Source organism: Amphiura filiformis, chromosome 5 (genome assembly GCF_039555335.1).
Source record: "Amphiura filiformis chromosome 5, Afil_fr2py, whole genome shotgun sequence".
Lineage (NCBI taxonomy): Eukaryota > Metazoa > Echinodermata > Ophiuroidea > Amphilepidida > Amphiuridae > Amphiura > Amphiura filiformis.
This window is the reverse complement of record NC_092632.1, coordinates 19,364,566-19,382,776: the sequence shown is the minus strand read 5'-3', so window position 1 is coordinate 19,382,776 and position 18,211 is coordinate 19,364,566. Positions and strand designations below refer to the sequence as shown.

The window sequence follows — 18,211 nt, the reverse complement described above, 5'->3', positions numbered from 1 at the left end:
TGGTGCACCAGAACGAAATTGCAACGTATTGTCTATGGAGCAGTGTAATACACATAATCATGCATAATTATAACTCGCAAACGCAAAATCGGAATCAACTGAAATTTTGGGAATGTGCTTTTTTCGTGGATATGTACTGAAAAATGTCATAAAAAGAGGATGCTAGGATCACGAAATACTCCTTTAGAGGGGGCATTAGAGTAAATTGGTGTATGTGTCTTATCAATGGGAAACTCCCTTTTTTTTGGCATTTCACTGCATGAGCATTTTAGTACATTTTAGTTGTCCCAACTTCATGATTTTAGGGTGTGGTCTGTTACACAAAAGTGGTCAGCTGGTGAACCACATAATGTCCATTTGTGACATTTATGGTTACATTCTACATATTATCCAATACATTTTTAAGCATTTGTATTCATTACATTGTAGACACTGTATTTTATGTGAGAGTGCCTTACTGTCAGTTATGTGTATTTCTGTCATGTCTGGTGATATTGAGAGCCAGACTGTCAGCCCAACTTCCTGATGAGCTAGTTCCTGTAACTAACTCACAGCGCTCTTTGTTGCCGTCACGTGCACACCAGTTCTTGCACACTATTCAGAAGTCATCCTATAGTCTGTTCAAGATTGAACTTATGTATGTAAATGTAAGGTGACAGAAAAAAACACACACCTTGTTTTAGGGAGGACGAACCTTTCAAGTAAGACCAGTTGGTTAGTCGGGTATTTTTTGTGGGCAAATGATATGAACAGTTCAAATGCTATTGCAACCAAACTTGGGTGCTAACAGCACTATGGGATCCTCCATGTATATGCAGTGTTCAAGGTCATATACAGAGGTCAAAGGTCAATATATGTGATGTGTTAGCTAATTGCAGTAATGATTTTTTAAATTTCAAGCATAAATACTGATGTGATGTTGCATGAAAATAATTAATCTGTTCATTACATGTACATCGATAAATGAAGAGATTTCCTGATTCAATCAGATTAAGGCCCAAATGAGCTAAATTATGAAATGGCTGATTTGAGCATCCCTTTTCTACACGTAGTCATGTTTTTTGTGTGACTTGTGTTGGCCAACTACATATTCACCGAATGTAACATACATGTACTACGAACTGTCGCCTACAAAAATAGTGTGAATGCACTATGTAGGAAGTTATTGCATGCACACACTGGCAGGTTGTCAAGTGATATGACTGTGTACATATATAGGCCTAGAACTGAAATATGTTCCAAACCACTTGTTAAAAACAGGAGATTACACAAGGATTCACTCTTTTTTCCTATTGCAAAATTGCCATGTTTATTGAGATTGCCAGGTGAGTAAATAGTATTTGCTTTGCCCAAACCTCAATAACATTGGATTTGATATACTCCCACAAGGATGTCATTGTGTGCCTATTTCTTCTGATTCTCGATTCACTGTGACATATTAATTTTGATTGTATTACAGGAAGTTTTCCAAACCACACCATAGACACTTGACTTATTCTGGGATAACTACTCACGGACATAGCAGTATGGATGACTGTGGTTAAACTGTTACTCTAGTCTTAGGGAATATAAACCTACCTGTACATAGCGTGACTGGACAAATCATGATGAAGCCTACATACCGATTCCGGGATCAAGTGAATTACCTATCTGCTTGGTTCAAAGAGTGGAATGACTGCGAGCAAACGGTTGCGTTATATTCACTCTTAAAGCGAGTGTCTGGTCCGCAGGCGAAATTTCTTACTTTGGTGCTTGAGCAGACTCTGAGTGACTCTGAGGAGTGGAGTAGACTGGAGCTTGAAGCAAATGATCCAGGTATGTTATTCAGTAATTTAAGGTAAAGCCACGATTTCTCTGTGATACGGAAAAACGGAAAAATTCACAGAATTCGGGGTTTGCTCACGGAAATTTGAAAATGCCACAAAATGGTGAAAAAATGTGTAAAATGTCTAACTTTTGTGAAATTTGAAAATGCCACAAAATAGTGAAAAAAATGTGTAAAATGTCTAACTTTTGTGTGATCTACAAAATAAAACAAAGAAAAGTGATTATTTAGCAGTAATCAACCATTAGACAATCCATTATTTAGTTCTAGGTTTATGATGCAAGATTCTGGCCATATACTACAGTAAAAGGTAGGACAAAATGCACTTTTAAAACATGTTTGTTTTAACTTTTCAGTGCTTTATAGTGTAAAATGGAAAATCACGGAATCGTCCAATTTGTAACACGGATTTTAAATTTTGTAACACGGAGAAATCGTGGCTTTAATTTAAGGCAAATTTTGATATACATGTAACCTTTGTTTTTATTTCAGCAGGTAGATGATCACGTTGAAGTGTGTGCAAAAATTGGGATTCATGAGGTATCAATTGCAATGTCTAAGTTATTTATAAGAGGTATGATTGCACACCAATTCATCCTCTTTTAGTCCTTGATAAACTGGGCCTTACATGTAGGTGATGCAAAAAATATGTTCTATTCTGTTTTGGGGATTTTTTGGGGCTGGAATTAAAAATTGCAATTTTTTGGCTGAAGGGAATTTATTTTGACAGAAATTAAACAATTTTCAAAATATGTTAACCAGATATTTTTCAGATATATTTAAAGCTTTCTGTGACTTTTTTAGGCTCAATAGTCGTTAAGCCTCTTCCAGAAAAAAAAATCCCAACCAACCGATCCTAATTGGCAAGTTCATCCACCCGTTGAACAGATTTTTTGTCTCTTTATTTTTGCTCATGAAAATTAGTGTTCTTGTTTCGCTTTGTTTATTTGGATAATTCAGTTCAGATTGTTTTTATGTGTTAACTATGATTGTAATTATGGACAGGTTTTTTCCCTTTTTCACCCTGAATCCAATTCGAAAGGTTATTTCTTTCTGTGGGGTCTTTATTCTACATATATAAAAGGTAAATAATTCCTACATGGTGCATTGTTACTTCTAGATGAAGATCATTTAATTTGAAAGGTCATTTGTCCAAAAAGATCATTACTCCAAAAAATGCCATTTCTTTGCCGGGAAAAATAAGGTCCTTTATCCTGAATTCTTGATGTGTTGGCTGTTCATGCATCACATTCATATTCTTTTATGTCGCATAAATTGACAAGTATGTGCCTGTACCGTACATTGCATATAGTGGTATACTTTCACTATATACAATGTACTTCATGTATATATGGTACCTTGGACAGGAAGTTGAAACTGAACTTGATTTCACCATATGGTACACCAATATGTCATGGTAGAGTTACAGTTACAGATCAGATGTGTGTACTGTGCAAATGTTGTGCCTTTTCATACAAAGCTGTATATAAGACAACAGAAGCATAAATTGTGATCTTGAAAGTGTTTCTTTTTTAGTGTAAACTTTAATGACATTTTGAAGTTAAAATTTATCAGCAAATTTTTGATTGGAAATGTCTTGTAAAAAGGAATTTAAGGATGCATGTATACATGTGTGTGGGTACATTCACCCCTACATAGACTGACACAAACGTGGGATGTGTTGATCTGTACAATCATGCAAATCTGCAGAGCCAAGGTTCAGCATTGGTACAATCATGGTACAATGTACATTAACTAGCTAGTAGAGGGTGATACAAATATTGTGCTTCAAATGCTTTACATGTATTATTACCACTGATATCAATTTCATGAAAATTTGCCAATGATCAAGTCTTGCTTGCTTTCAAAACAACATACATTGTAGTGTGCATAAATATTTTGATCTCAAATAATAGGTGTGGGTGATGTGTGAATGACTATGTTGGACAAAGGAGAAAGAATTTTTTTTAAAGAGGCTCAGAGTCCATGTTTATGATATGAATGTTAATGGTTGTATAGGGATGGATGGAACTTTGATCAAAAGCAATACTTGGATTAGTCAGTGGATATTGCACAGTTTTCATAATACTCACTTGTAATGGCCCAGTACATGACTGTGATTATAGGGGTCAATGGAAGTGGATTGTAAAGATATATTTAGTTTTAAGGTGTAAAGATAGATTGTGACATGACATTGACTGACTGGCTAGTGGCTAGTTGGCTGTCACTAATGGGTTCTGATATATACCTACATGTATAGACACCCATGCACAAGTACCTGTCACCCCCCCACACACACACACACCCTCCCCACCCCTCCCACCATGTATGGTATAGAGTCACTGGATATCACTCATGACAGTCTCATTGAGTCTCATTCCAGGTGAATCAACATTCTTGCCTAAATATTATGACAGTGTCATCAATATAAATTCCATCAAAATTAGAATACTGTAAGCCTATAGCAGACATTTTCTCAAGGTTTTATTTCTGCGACATTTTCGCAAGATTTTATTTTCACTGACATTATTTTCAATTTGCTGAATAACAAAATAGTAAAGAATTTGACTACTTGTTACATTGTTCATGATATCTGATCTAAATGTGGGTGCAAAACATACATGACTAACTAGTGGGTTTTGAACATGAAAAAACAACAACAAGTAGGCCCTATTTTATTACCTTAGTGATGAATCAGGGCATTAGCAAGGTTGAAAAACGTGGGACGGCCAAAATACAAATATTTGCCAAAATTGAAATATTAAAACTTTAAAAGAAAAACATAACAAATTTCTCAATAAGTGGGGTGGCCATGGCCTCTCTGGCTGCCCCGCTTGCTACAACCAATGTTAATTTAAGTATAATTATAAAAGTGACATAAAGTTGAGTGGTCTATAGAGTCAATGCAATTTTAAACATTTGAAAAGATTTACCCAGAGATTGTCAAATCGGGCAAAGATTGATCATTGTGTTCCCAGTTACTGTGGTATCACAATTGTTGTAAATTGTGTATTTTTAAAGTCTCCAGGATTTGACCTATGTAGCTGTCAAATTCCTGGGAATTTAACTATAACATAGCTGGAATATTTGGCACTGCAGTTCACACTCCCTATGTTACATGTGGGTACTGTACAGGTGTATTTTTAATTTATTCATTGTTGTGTGTATGTCCTTTCAAGTACTAGTTCTTAGGGACGCACCATTAGATATTATCGGGGGGGCTAGGGAGTTTGGGTCAGGCAGAATTTTTTTTTTTTGCCGCCGAAGGTGGCGAAATTTATTTTTTTTCGATGATTTTGGAAGCAAAATTTTTTTTTTTTGCCGCCTTCGGCGGCGAAGTTGTCTTTTTTCAATTTCAATGTATACCTTAATACAGAGCTGGGTAGGGGAAAATTTTTTTTTTTTGCTCATCAGTGAGGCAAAATTTTTTTTTTACTCATCAGTGAGGCAAATTTTTTTTTTACTCATCAGTGAGGCAAAACTTTTTTTTTCAAAAAACTCCCTAGCCCCCCCGATGATATCTAATGGTGCGTCCCTTAAATTTCCTCAGGTTCAACTACTTGGATTAGGTGAAGCATAAACAAGTATCCAAAGTAACTGACCTTTATGTCTGTCCTGCACCATTGTTATCTTGTGCAATACAGTGCCTCCTGTATAATACAAAAGATTTTATTCTGAGCTAGAAAAAATTGACCCAATAATGTAAAGGTAGCAGCAGTGCTGTACTCTAGTATCTAGCATGATCCAACATATGGAATGGATTGTGTTGGCGTATGTGCATGTATGTACAAAGCTTGAGCATTGACCTGAATAAGAAAAGCTCACAGCTGCTAGCAGCTAGTCTTGACAAATTATTCAAGAATAAATACTTATATTATTTTCCCCACCAAATATGCTGCTCATAAACCATTGTGATTCATCCCATCCTTCTAAATGTACTTCATGAAAACAACTGGATCTTTATTAGATTTGTAATTTCCTAATTTTATGAGTTGCCTCCATTTGTAAAATTGAATTTATATTTTGCTCTTTCTCACCATGTAGATGAACTTTATCTTGTTGAACAGGGATCCATGTATACACAATGTATTGGCCCATTTTAATATATGGTTCTGCCATTATAGTGCCAATGAGATTCAAACTGGCATAAGAGGGTATGCAACACCACCTTAACTCATTAAATTAAATACAATTCTGGCCTCCGTAAGGTCACAGGGCAATTTGCATGATAATACAATAAAACAGGTGATAGGTATGACTGGTTGTGGAATCGAACTAGAGACCAGTCCTGTCCCTCTGGCTGCAATTTTAATTTTAAGAGACAATAGTTATGCCACTGGTTCAACCCCATTCATTCCTGCTGCCAGATCAAGGTTGATGATGGACCTGTGCAATGGGCAAATTGCAGATGTAATTTTAGTTGTTCACATGTATTACTGATTGGGCTAACATAGCCTAACAGTGTACATGTACATATGAACAAGAATGTTGAACATTATTTAAAAAAAACTTCTTGAAACAATAACACACATATTACATAGCATTACCTGTATTATTGTGTATTTTTTAGACAAGTCAGTCATACAGTGCTCAGTATGTAAATACGGTACATGATTTCATGCATGTGGCGTCATTTCTGTGGGCCTGGTAATAAGCCCGGTAATAAGCTGTCTCCAGCATATTGTTGGGCGGCGAATGACGTAACTTTGCTTTTATAGTAGTCATTATTATGATTAGCAGCATGGATACTGATATTGGACTCGGTCACTTTTGACATTGGCTTAAAATGTTATGGCTTAAAAAGTTACCTTTTTTAGAGTCTTGATTAGCAGCGACATACTGTAAAACCTCGCTCGTCTACAAGCATATAGAGTGTTTTTGATGAAAGTTAATTTAAATACAAAGCAGCCCTAAATATGCCAATACATAAGATCGGTCTTTCAATAGTATTTGTTTGCATACGGTTGTATCGGTAATTTATTTGCTCAAGTTCCATAATGGTATAATTCTGTGGATGGAGGGTGTCTGGATTAATTTAGCTTTCATCCAAATCACTCTATATGTTTGTAGACGAGGTTTTACGGTAGCTTGCGACACCATCACAGCAACTTCATTCAGCGTAGTGATGTTTACAATCATCCGGTCACAACAGGGACGCCGCATGACCTGCCCGCCATCTGCAATGATCATGTGACCGGAGGACGCTGTGAAATCATTCATTGTAAAAATTACAACAAAGATTTTTGATAACAATATTTTGATAGGGAAAGGCTGATTCATATTTTGTTTGGAAAATTGAAGTACACTTGTAATTTGTATTCATTGAACAAATTAAAAATCTTGCAATTTTTCCAGATAGATTTTCACTCTTGTAAGTGATAAGTGATAGTCATAGTGATAAGTGTTTTTTTTAAAACTGATACTTCTTGTTTTAAAACATGACAAATAGTATTAGTCATTTCAGAAAAGTCCAGTAAGTTTTTCCCTAGGCACAAGTGTTTCGCTTCCGTTTATTAAATTGGGATTAAATTGAGTGCATTAATTAGTTCCTAATCTGTGGTCTGCTACCTGCTAATGTTGTAATCAGGAAAAACATAAGCCACAATTTGTCTGTGATAAAACAGAAATGAGGAGCTCATCCAAAGGGTGCTACTTTAACAACAATTATTAGTGTCCAGACTTCAGAGAGAGCCGAAGGTAAAAATTTGCATAAGAATCTATTTTAGCACATTGAGCTCCCGATTTAGCATTGCTTTTTAAAAAATAAAAAAAAAAAGCGCAGTGATTTATAGTGCGCTACGCACAGGCACAACGCCTAGACGTTGATCCACAAGCCTCAGCACACTTGACAGGTTGTCGCTGACCACTACGGCCCCACCAGCTGCCCCACATCATTCCATAAACCATTAAACAACAAATCAGGGATTTTGCTGCTTCAAGAGCGCACACCCTAGACTCTTTTAAAGAGTTGATGCAATGTCAGGCATTTTCCGGCTACATTTATGACCAAATAAGATTAGGTTTTAATTGATAGACCCACGTCGGCGACTCATGGTCCTTAATTCATAAGCCAGAATAGAGTTAGAAATAAGTGGATTGCATAACAGTAAGTTACTGTTATCTGTATTGCCCGATGACAATTGCTGACATTTTAGATTATCAGTCTAGATACAGCTGCCTGTACAGTAGGCCTATAGGCCTACATATTAAGGCTATTTTATGACTAAACACTGTGGAAAAGTGATTAGTGACAGGTCTTTTACAATTTCGAGGAGTGAGCTACAAATCACACTTCTAAGGGCATTTTAGAGTGCAGTAAGGGTGTGATTTGAATCGCACTCCTGTAGATGTTAGAAGTGCTAAATAGGCATTTATAACCGCTTTATTTTAAAAACTATAAAGCAATAAACTGGGTGAAATGCATATTATTATTATTATTATTATTATTAATTACGATACTCAAAAAAATGCTACAATTCTTAAAATTAAGAAAAAAATCCTTGAGTGCGCAAGTTTTTTTCTGCCAGGTTCAAATTTGCCCTTTACAAGTATTGCTTGTATTATTATTATTAATTACGATACTCAAAAAAATGTAAAAAAATAATGTATTCCTAGCAGCCCTAGCCTAAAGCCATCTTACCCATGTTTATCTTATGTTTGTCACAGTCAATACATAAAATTTTACATTACAATTCACTTATCCGGACAATGTTTGGTCCCATCATGGCTGGATAAAAGAGATTGGACTGTATTTTAAAAATCTACAAAAGTTATTTTACCACTGGGGATATTTTGTTGAGAATCTGTGCTTTATTAATGCTAAGTAGACATGGTCTAGTGTGGAAAATAACCAGGCATTACAAAACCGCATTTAAATGATTTCTCAAGAAGAATGACCTGGGAGTTGTGTAAGAAATAGAGCTACATTTATGAGTACATGTATTTACGGGGCTAGGGTGAATTTGAGGAGGGGAAGGATTCTTTGGCAAAGTCCAGGTGGGTGGGAGAAGGTGGAAGAGGGGGAAATTAAGCATTGAGCAATTTGATAAAACACACAATAGTTTTACTCTGATCTCAGTGATCTGAGAAGGCACTTCTAGAAAAACTGTGCATTTTATGATTTCAAGTTCATGCACAGTTTCATGCCCCCAGATGTGCAAAGCCAAGATTGGGTCCACAAAATTGTGCAGGCCTGACTGTGTGAAAAATCGAGGGTGAAAGGGGTGGGGTCAAAGATGTTTGATTTTTGGCGTACCATTTTTGGAATTCACATTAAGATACATGTACATGTATGCAATTGCATGCAAGATTCAATGAGACCAAATCAAGACACTACCAAAGAAAGCCATTTGATGATATAAATGTCATTGCACATGGTTGGATCAAAGCATGGATTGTGATATGGCCAAAATAGAAACACAGATAGAAGATACAGCTGTAAGACTAATCAATCAAAGGTCAGAGTTAAAGGAATACTTTAAGCTACAAAATGGTACATTTTTGTGTTTCCATGCAGGGACTGTGGAACATTTTGTAGTTTGTAGTGTGGTTGCTGATGTTTATTGACAAATCAAGCATATGGGCAGCATAGTATATGAGGAGGGTGGGTATTAAAGCACTGTAGAGGGATGTTGGAAGATTCTCTTAAAATGAATTTAATAACATTTTACTGACTCTGCAACATGTAATACCTGCAATATCCTTCTTTTGAATTTATGCATTTTTGATGTATAATATTATTATGACTGTTTAAATTTGATAATTTGTACAAAGACATGCCGGGAGGACCCTTTCCAGGGCCTTCTAGAAAGCTAGCAACCAAGAGCATCCAGGGGATCTGCCCAGGACCCCACCGGGGGATTATACATGTACCCAGCGTTCGAAATAAGCCCTATCGCAGTGCAATTTGCACCCCAAAATTTGCCTGTTGCATTACAACATCGCATTATTTGAGGATACAGGAATGTTGAGGAAACAGGAATTTTGATATTATTTTATGCCTTAGTGCATTGTGCATAGCAAAATATGCTGTAGAATCTTTACTAATAAAATAATAAGCGGGCTGTATCTGTCTATCTATCTATCTGTCTATCTGTCTGTCCGGCTATGCGTTTCGCCGTGCTTCGACGCATCGCGCTGAAATTTCGCATATAGGTAGGTATCGGGAAAAGCATGTTGGCCATGTGGTTTTGAGGGTCATCGGAGGTCAAGGTCAAAGGTCAAAATTTCAAACTTTGTCCGATCGGGCCCAAATTTGGTGGGTGGAATCCTTGATAGGAGGGGAATATAATGCGCGAAATAAAATCGAGGTCGACCGAGGTCAAAGGTCATTACGGAGGGGTCAAATTTCAAACGTTGTCCGATCGGGTTCAAACTTGGTGGGTGAAACCTTCGTATGAGGGGAGCATGAAAAACATTATATGGAGGTCATCCGAGGTCAAAGGTCAAAGGTCATGGATTTCAAACTTTGTCCTATCGGGTTCAAACTTGGTGGGTGCAATCCTTCATGCGAGGGGAATATATGCGCAAAACAAAATTGAGGTCAACCGAGGTCAAAGGTCATGTAGGGGCTAAATTTAAACTTTGCCATATTGGGCTTAAACTTGATAGGTGGAATCCTTCATTATGACTGAGGGAGCATGAAAAAATTGCACCAAGGTCATCCAAGTTCAAAGGTCATCTGGGGTCAAATAGTATCGCTATCATGGCAGTGCTCTCACAGCATCTGGGCTCTCATAGCCGCAGGTGCACTAGTTAATATAAAAACCTCCACTAAGGGACCGTTCATAAATACTTTGGTGGGGGGGCTGGGCACTTGAAATTTTGGAGTCAAACTTTTTGACCCCCTTCCAGAGAACCTAAAACTTTTTGACCCCCTCTTTAGACATACAAAACCTTTTTGACCCCCCCCCCTTTCCAAGAGGTTAAAAAACAGTCTGGGGAGGGGGCCTACTCCGTTTGTGCAAACTCAGTCACAAATTACATGTTTGTTCATATTTATTCATAATAGGCCTGTTTCCTAAAAACATGAAAGTTGAAGGTGTTTTTCACATGCTGTGACTTGTATGAAGTTTAATTTCAATTTATGCATTCTAATTTTTTGAAAATACGTATATGTTTTATTCTCTTTAATATAACCAATAATTAAATAAATAAGGCCAAATAAAAAATAAAACATGTTTCACGTCCCCTCCCGCTTCCTTTTTTGAGGTTTCTTCAATTTTATTTTTATTTTTTGAAATTCAGTTAAATAACTTTTCAAAAAATATGTCTAGGAAGTAGAGATGCTTTCTATAGCCTTGCTAATATACAAGAAACACTTTTATAAGGTTTTGTGATAGTTAGAGGGGCCTATCTCTCAGAACAACAAATAAAAAAGAGGCCTCCTCCTTTTTCCAGGCATTATTGTATGTACGCTAAAACAGCTCTAATTATGGGTATTTACACCGATTTTGCGATAAAAAATAAAAATAAAAAGCCCCTCTTCCTCCTTTTTTTCAAAAACCGGACGTGAAACATGTTTTTTATTTTACTTGGCCTAAAAGTAAAGTAACACAAAAAAGGGAAATTGACAGTGGCGTAGCTAGGGCTTGTGGCTAAGGAAAGGTGTCGCTCCTGATTCTTGAAAGAATTCAAATGACTGCCCTGAAATGCGCGCGAAGCGCGCGAAAATTATAACTTTCATCGCTTAGATGGGTGAAGAATCGATGCTGAATTGGTCAATTCGGCGCCCCCTGAGAGTGGCGCCCAGGGCACATGCCCCCACCTGCTCCCCGACGCTATGCCACTGCTAATTGAGAGCAACATCTTGGCACATACTAAAGATTTTTAATACTTAAGACTTGTTTATTAGGGGTGTATATACAGTCCCAGCTCTGCCCCTTCATTTATAAAATCATCTATCTATGTTTGTGTGTGTTTTCTTCACTTTTGAGAAATTGCCTTGGTGCCCTTCTCAAATTTTCAACAGTTGCCATGATGCCCTCTTGAAATATTACAAACTGCCGTGCCCCTTCAGATCCTTAATTCGAGGGCTGCGTATATAGCCAGCTTTCTTGGTCAGGGGAAAAATATAAATTTCGGGGCAAAGACAAAAAAAAATTGCTGGTTGCATCATTTTGACCCGGTATTATCAGTGGGCTACATACATACATACCCAGCGCGCGTAGCACACCAAAAAATGTATTTTACACTATTTTTGGCCATAAGCGGGGTAAAAAAAAGGGCTGTATTGGTACATATACGCGCGTAGCGCGCAAAAAAATTTGTATGCTCTTGTTCTTTTGGTATTTTCTTGTTTAAAACTTTTTGCCCCCCCTCCTTTTAGTAACCAAAACTTTTTTGTCCCCCCCTTTGTGCAACTCAAAACTTTTTGTGTCCCCCCCACACTTTGCCCAGTCCCCCCCACCAAAGTATTTATGAACGGTCCCTAAAATGTTTTACATTTTACAAACGACTGGAATTTCATGAAACAGTCTGCATGTATGTTACTTTTGTTTTTAAAGCATCTCAAGTAATATAATGTGGAAAACATGTTTTGCAGTAAATTTACAAGACTTGCAATAGAAACTGTGTACATAGGTGACATACGAGTATGTGCAAGTACATGTATTTATCCAGGGTATTTATTTATATGGCAACTAAGCATAGTTGTCAGGGTGGTCAAATCATCATGGCATGCATGATTTCTGTAATTTGTACAAGGTGAAGTGCTTGATTGTGATGGAATCTTGCAAGATCATCTGTGTCATTGTTTGTTTTGGTACTCCATTAATTATGGATACACAGATATACACAAAGTATGGTTAATTGAGTATGCCTAGATAAGCAGGATACTGCTTGCCATGTAAATCTTGCTTACTGGCTGTCATTATGTAATTTTCATCTTCAAGTTCTACTACCGTAAAACCTCGTCTACAAGCATATAGTGTGTTTTTGATGAAATGAGACAGCCGTAAATATGCCAATACAATAGATTGGTCTTACAATAGTACTTGTTTGTATATGTTTGTATCAGTTATTAATTTGCTCAAACTCCATAATATTACATGTATAATTTAGTTGATGGATGGCGTGTGAATTAATTTAGCTTTCATCAAAAGCACTCTATATGCTTATAGACGAGGTTTTACGGTACTTCATGTACATTATTATAAATGATTTGAATTCACATTGTAAGGCCAAGTTAAAAAAAATCTTTCGCATCCCTGCCCGCTTCCTTTTTGAAGCCCGTCTGGATTTTTTTCAACAATCTTTTGTAACAAAGGCAAGACCCTTTTTGAAATTGTTAGAAATTATTATTATTATTTAGAAAAGTGGACATAAAATTTGAAAAGTGGCCATCGCATTATCACTGGACTGTCCTTACTTGATGTAAAATGTTAGTGAATGGAGATGCTCAATATGCATTTAATTTACCTTTGTCCTTAGGATATGAACGTCACCATTCATTAAAATTAAAAACAAAAACTTTTCAAGTAGGCCTACAGACAGTTGGGTGAAAATATGGTGTCTACTTTTCAAAATGTGTCCACTTTTCTTTAATAATTTCAAATTGTTTTAAAGGGGTCCAGGATTTGTTATCAATCACTGTAGACTTGTTTTTGAACTCTAATAGTTTGTTGTTTTTGCCACCAAGTGATTTTTTAAAAACTTAATTTTGTTTAATGTTTAGCTACAATTTCTAAACGTGTAAACTGCTCCGGAACAGCCTTACTGCTTAGATTGATCGAAGCCACCGTGCATACAAACATTTTAATTTTCTATTAATAATAGGTGGTAACATGGTGTTACATGTACAAATATGTACATTATATTAAAATGCTGTATGGTATTGGTAAATATCTTCAGTTCTCTTGCCCAGCATTATCTCTTGCATGTTATTGTCTTTGAACAGTGGAAACACCTTGATGGTTGTTAGCATAGATGAATAATTAAACAGATAGGAACTTTCCATGCCTGTGCCCACTAAGCGTACTTGAATTCAGCTGACGCCAGTACAGCGTTCAGACCTGGTGACATCGCTCATCTTACGCACAAAGTTTCTTTTGTGTACGCTCATAGCGCTACCTGACTTAGCATCGATCCCCATGGCATGGACAACATGCCATGTTTCCGCGGTATGGTTGTCAGAATTTTTTTTTTTAATGGTGGCCATCTTTTTTTTTTTGAAAACGCGGACGTGAAACTTTTTTTTTTACTTGGCCTGAAATATTTCACAAAATTTTCAGATTCATTCATTGACAGTTACAGTGTACGTAGTTTTGTCCCACAGATATGGTGTCAATATCAAATAAAGATAATGTCACAGGTTTTACTTATTGATATGCAATATGTGCATCTGATCATTCTACCATATGGATGATCTGAAGATTACATTGATCAGCATCACCTGTTTGTTAGCCTTGGCCACACACTTGCTATTAATAGTACATACTTGATATCTCTGACCTTGGCCTTATAAGAGATAAACCCTTCATTATACATGTATCTTTGTAGTACGGTATTCAAGTATCTCACACTTCAAAGGTACATTTTGTGTGTGAATATTTCCTATCTTTTGTAAATTTTGTTGTAGCGCAGTCTTTTGACATTGTCAGTGGTGGCTGTTAAAGGAAGTCTCCGGCAATCACAACATTTTGATCTCTACAGTGTATGTTAGAAAAATAATTATCAGGCACGATTAACATGATTTTTTTTTTTTAAACAAACTCATATTGGCCATAAAAATGAATAAAAACATTGGTCTCTCAACGCGCGATATTTCAAATACCCGGCACTGAAATTGTCTAGTGCATTATTTTAAAAATAAATGTCTCAGTAATATTTATTTAAATAACCTCTAAATAGGCCTAATGATTACGCTAGTTGTGCGTTGCCTAATGCGTGACTTGCATACGCTTGTGTAACTTTACGCGAGCATGAGCACTGAGTTGGGACTTTATTGACGCGCGCAGTAACAAAAGCCGAATAATTTCCGCCTTATAAGCCGAACAAACTTTAGAATAGTACATGTAGAAATAGAATATTCCCATATGGTCATTTTCACGGTAAAGGGTGTAACTTTGGATTTTTAACATTTTGATCCGTAGTTTTCTAATAAAGCCACAGAATTCCTTGATTTTTGGCCACATAAGTCATCTAGTTAGCAGCTAACTTGGGTAGCATAATCATCTTCGGAGTTACTATGCTCAGTTTTAGCAGGCTTAAATGTACCTAATATTGCCATTTTGAAAAACTGTAAAAAACAGTAACATTTTGTAAAACCCTGTGTTTTCTTCAGTTAGTTCATGGATAATTTTTCTTATCCTGAAAGTACGGTCATATGTTCAGTAAACACTGCCACATTAGATTTAATTGTGAACAGCCCTGTATTTTTGAGAACCGGACTTCGATATTTGTCGCTTCGAGGCTTCATTTTCCGTTAACAATTGTTAACAAACTTTGTGGGTATAGCTTTGGTTCATAATTCTTGGTTATTTCTTCACTTCTTCTTGATTCATAACAGTTGATATCTTAACTTGAAATGGGTAACAAAAATTAGTTGATTTGCAAGCTTTTAAAATTTTTATAAAATCTTGACTTCAAAGAGCCGATTTTCCGTTAACTTTTTGAAGCCTCCAAACAAACTGTTCAGCAAGCTTGGGCAAATATAAATAAAAGAGCTCATCCAATCTATTTATCAAAATGTAGCAAAGTAGATCCTCAAGTCACTTGTTTTTAAATCATGGAGATATATATCACCGCTTGAAAATGGGACCCAATACAAACTTTCCGTTAACAATTGAAGCCTCCGAAACAAATGAAGCCTCCAAACAACAGTAAACTTAATTATCATCTATGCATATCTAAATTGGTATGTTCCATATTGATATCTGCATTGTAATTGTTGCATGATATGTGCAGAATGTCATAAATTTAAAAAAAAATTGATATTATGGTTAATGCTTGAAAAATATACTGATATCCAAGAAAGCCCGTTTCGGAGGCTTCACATGCAAATAACACCATACTTGACAAATGGGTGAAAAAATTATCATGTTATAAATCTGCAATATCTGCCGCATAGAATCATTGATTCAATACACACAAGAAAATAACAGCTTAGATGATCCCAACAGTGTTGTTTTCAAAAAACTACTTCTGCCATGTTTAACCATTGTAAACATGAAGCCTCCAAACAAAAAAAATGACTTGCTGTGATAATTTAATTTTTGTCACAACTGAAATTCAATACTTAGAAGCAAAGCATGAAAATTGGTAATTGTGATATTTTTTACCTATTTTTCATGTCAACTTGTAGTAGTTAGCCAAATATTTTACTTTTATGATCACCTGTGTTGTTAACTGAAGCCTCCGAAACACAAATCGCTTGAATTGCCAATTCTAAAAATAACTCCAATTTCTGTGAAACTTGGCTGGGAGGTTCCTTTCATCAAGTAGTATTTGTACATGAAGTTAGACATTTAAATTATTTTAGGAACCCAATTAAAACTTAAAAAATATGTTTAAGGTTGGGAAATTTCCATTGCAAATGACCCTTGATGTTAAAAATTTTCAAAATTGCAATTACAAACATAGCAAAACATGGTATAAAATTTAACTTATATCTGTTGACTTACTTTGGAATGGGATTTCACATGTATTCCAGCTTTCATGTCATAATTTTCTGAGCTTATGTAAAATACATTTTTCTTAGATTTTAACCAAAATGTTATGGAAATGTCAAATTTTTATCAGAAATCAAAAGGTTTAAGCCTTGAAACACTATTTTACTGGAATTTAAGTTGCTTCTATGCATGATTACAGTAAACAGAAACATATTTAAGTGGTTTGAAATTTTGACCCTAAAAATCAAAAGTTACACCCTTTACCGTGAAAATGACCATATACGATGAACTTGTGAAAACATGATGGACAAAATTTAAATGTAATTGTCATCCTCACAAGCTATGTGATAATCATCTAAGTGAACAGCCAACAGCTCTTGAACAATGAAGCATAAAAATCAGGTGCTTTTAAAGTGGTTATATTTTCATTGGTTGATTTTTCATGCTTGAATCATTTGGTTTGTATCTAATGTGACATTATTTTTTTCTAATACAGACTTGGGCATAATATTTTCAGAAATAAGTTTTGCAACATTTTTAATTTCACACTTAAGCTTAGCAGAAAGGTCTAAAAATGTATGTACATGTAGCTTGAAAAATATCCATTTATTTTGTTGAAAAATATAAAGTATACATCTAGATAGGTCCTACATGTGTATGCACAAGTTATCTCTATCTTCAAATGGAGCTTGAGGCAAACAAGTTTCCTGGAAATGTTGGCTGTATTTCAAGCTTGAAGGATGAAAGGCTTGACTGATATAAGTAAGGACATTTAATAAAAGAATTGTACCTAGGACATTAAAGGGAATTTTCCCAGTTTAAAAAAGTAATAAAAAAATCTTTTAATTGGTGGGCAAAGCACCCTTCGCCAACTTGTGCTGGTCAGGTTTTGTTGAAACCTATAGGCCTAGTGTTTGAATATTGCAATGTTATTGTTTACACATGGTCGGTCCAACTTGACAACCAGGACAACCCCAACTCATCATATTGTAGAACAGGATAATATTTCTTCACGGAGCCCTTCGCCCTGGTTTTAATATCATAGACTTGGTTTCCACACGAGTGTGTTTTTCCCTGTCGATTACGATCATGTCATCGTATTATGATATTAGTACAGTGTGTCCGCTCAATGTCGTCAGCATAATACAATCGATCGTGTCATCATTTGCAAATGATGAAAATTTCCATCATTGGGTCGATTTCTAGCATGATTGTGTCGTAATTGTGGATGAAAATTACTTGTGTGTATGCATTTTGTCATTGTATTTATGTTTACTCAATGGACTTTAATCTTTAAAACCTTAATTTATTATGACCCGACGACGAGGTGCTGACTTGTGTGGACCCTCTCATCATTCATTTATCATAATCATGTCATAATCGGGTAATTACGACACGATGTCGAAAATATTCTACATTCACATGATGAGTTGAAATGATACAGTAGGTACCTGTAGGATGAGAGAGTCAGTGTGGCATACATGTATTCATTGACACACTGTTGAGCAACATCAAGTTCTGTGCAAAACAAATTAAATCCTAATTATTCTGTACTTATATTTTAAAGTACATTTTGAATAGGTCTAATTACACACACATTGTACATCAGCATAATTAAGTGTATGTGATTCAAGCATATGTTTGTAAGTATATGTGATTTAATATGGATATTAAATCTAAGTATCGTCCACGTCAGTACTTTATGCAGTGATGTTGATTCCTCTAGACTTTATTGTGTGACCCTTAAGGGTATCCGTAGGGAGAACACTTTGTTTTA

At 35.8% G+C, this 18,211-nt stretch overlaps 1 protein-coding gene across 4 annotated transcripts in view; it reads left to right on the top strand.

Annotated features, from left to right (window-relative positions):
- The window catches only part of LOC140152765 (protein Smaug homolog 1-like), a 69,817-nt gene that overhangs the window by 7,369 nt on the left and 44,237 nt on the right, over nt 1–18,211 (top strand). For 3 of the 4 annotated variants that reach the window (XM_072175257.1, XM_072175254.1, XM_072175255.1), the window contains exon 2: nt 1,460–1,815. In XM_072175257.1, the coding sequence (XP_072031358.1) occupies nt 1,605–1,815 (211 nt within the window). In that variant the 5' untranslated portion in view covers nt 1,460–1,604. Of the gene's footprint in view, nt 1–1,224; nt 1,326–1,459; nt 1,816–18,211 lie in introns of those variants that run through there. The other variant, XM_072175256.1, reaches the window with a different exon arrangement.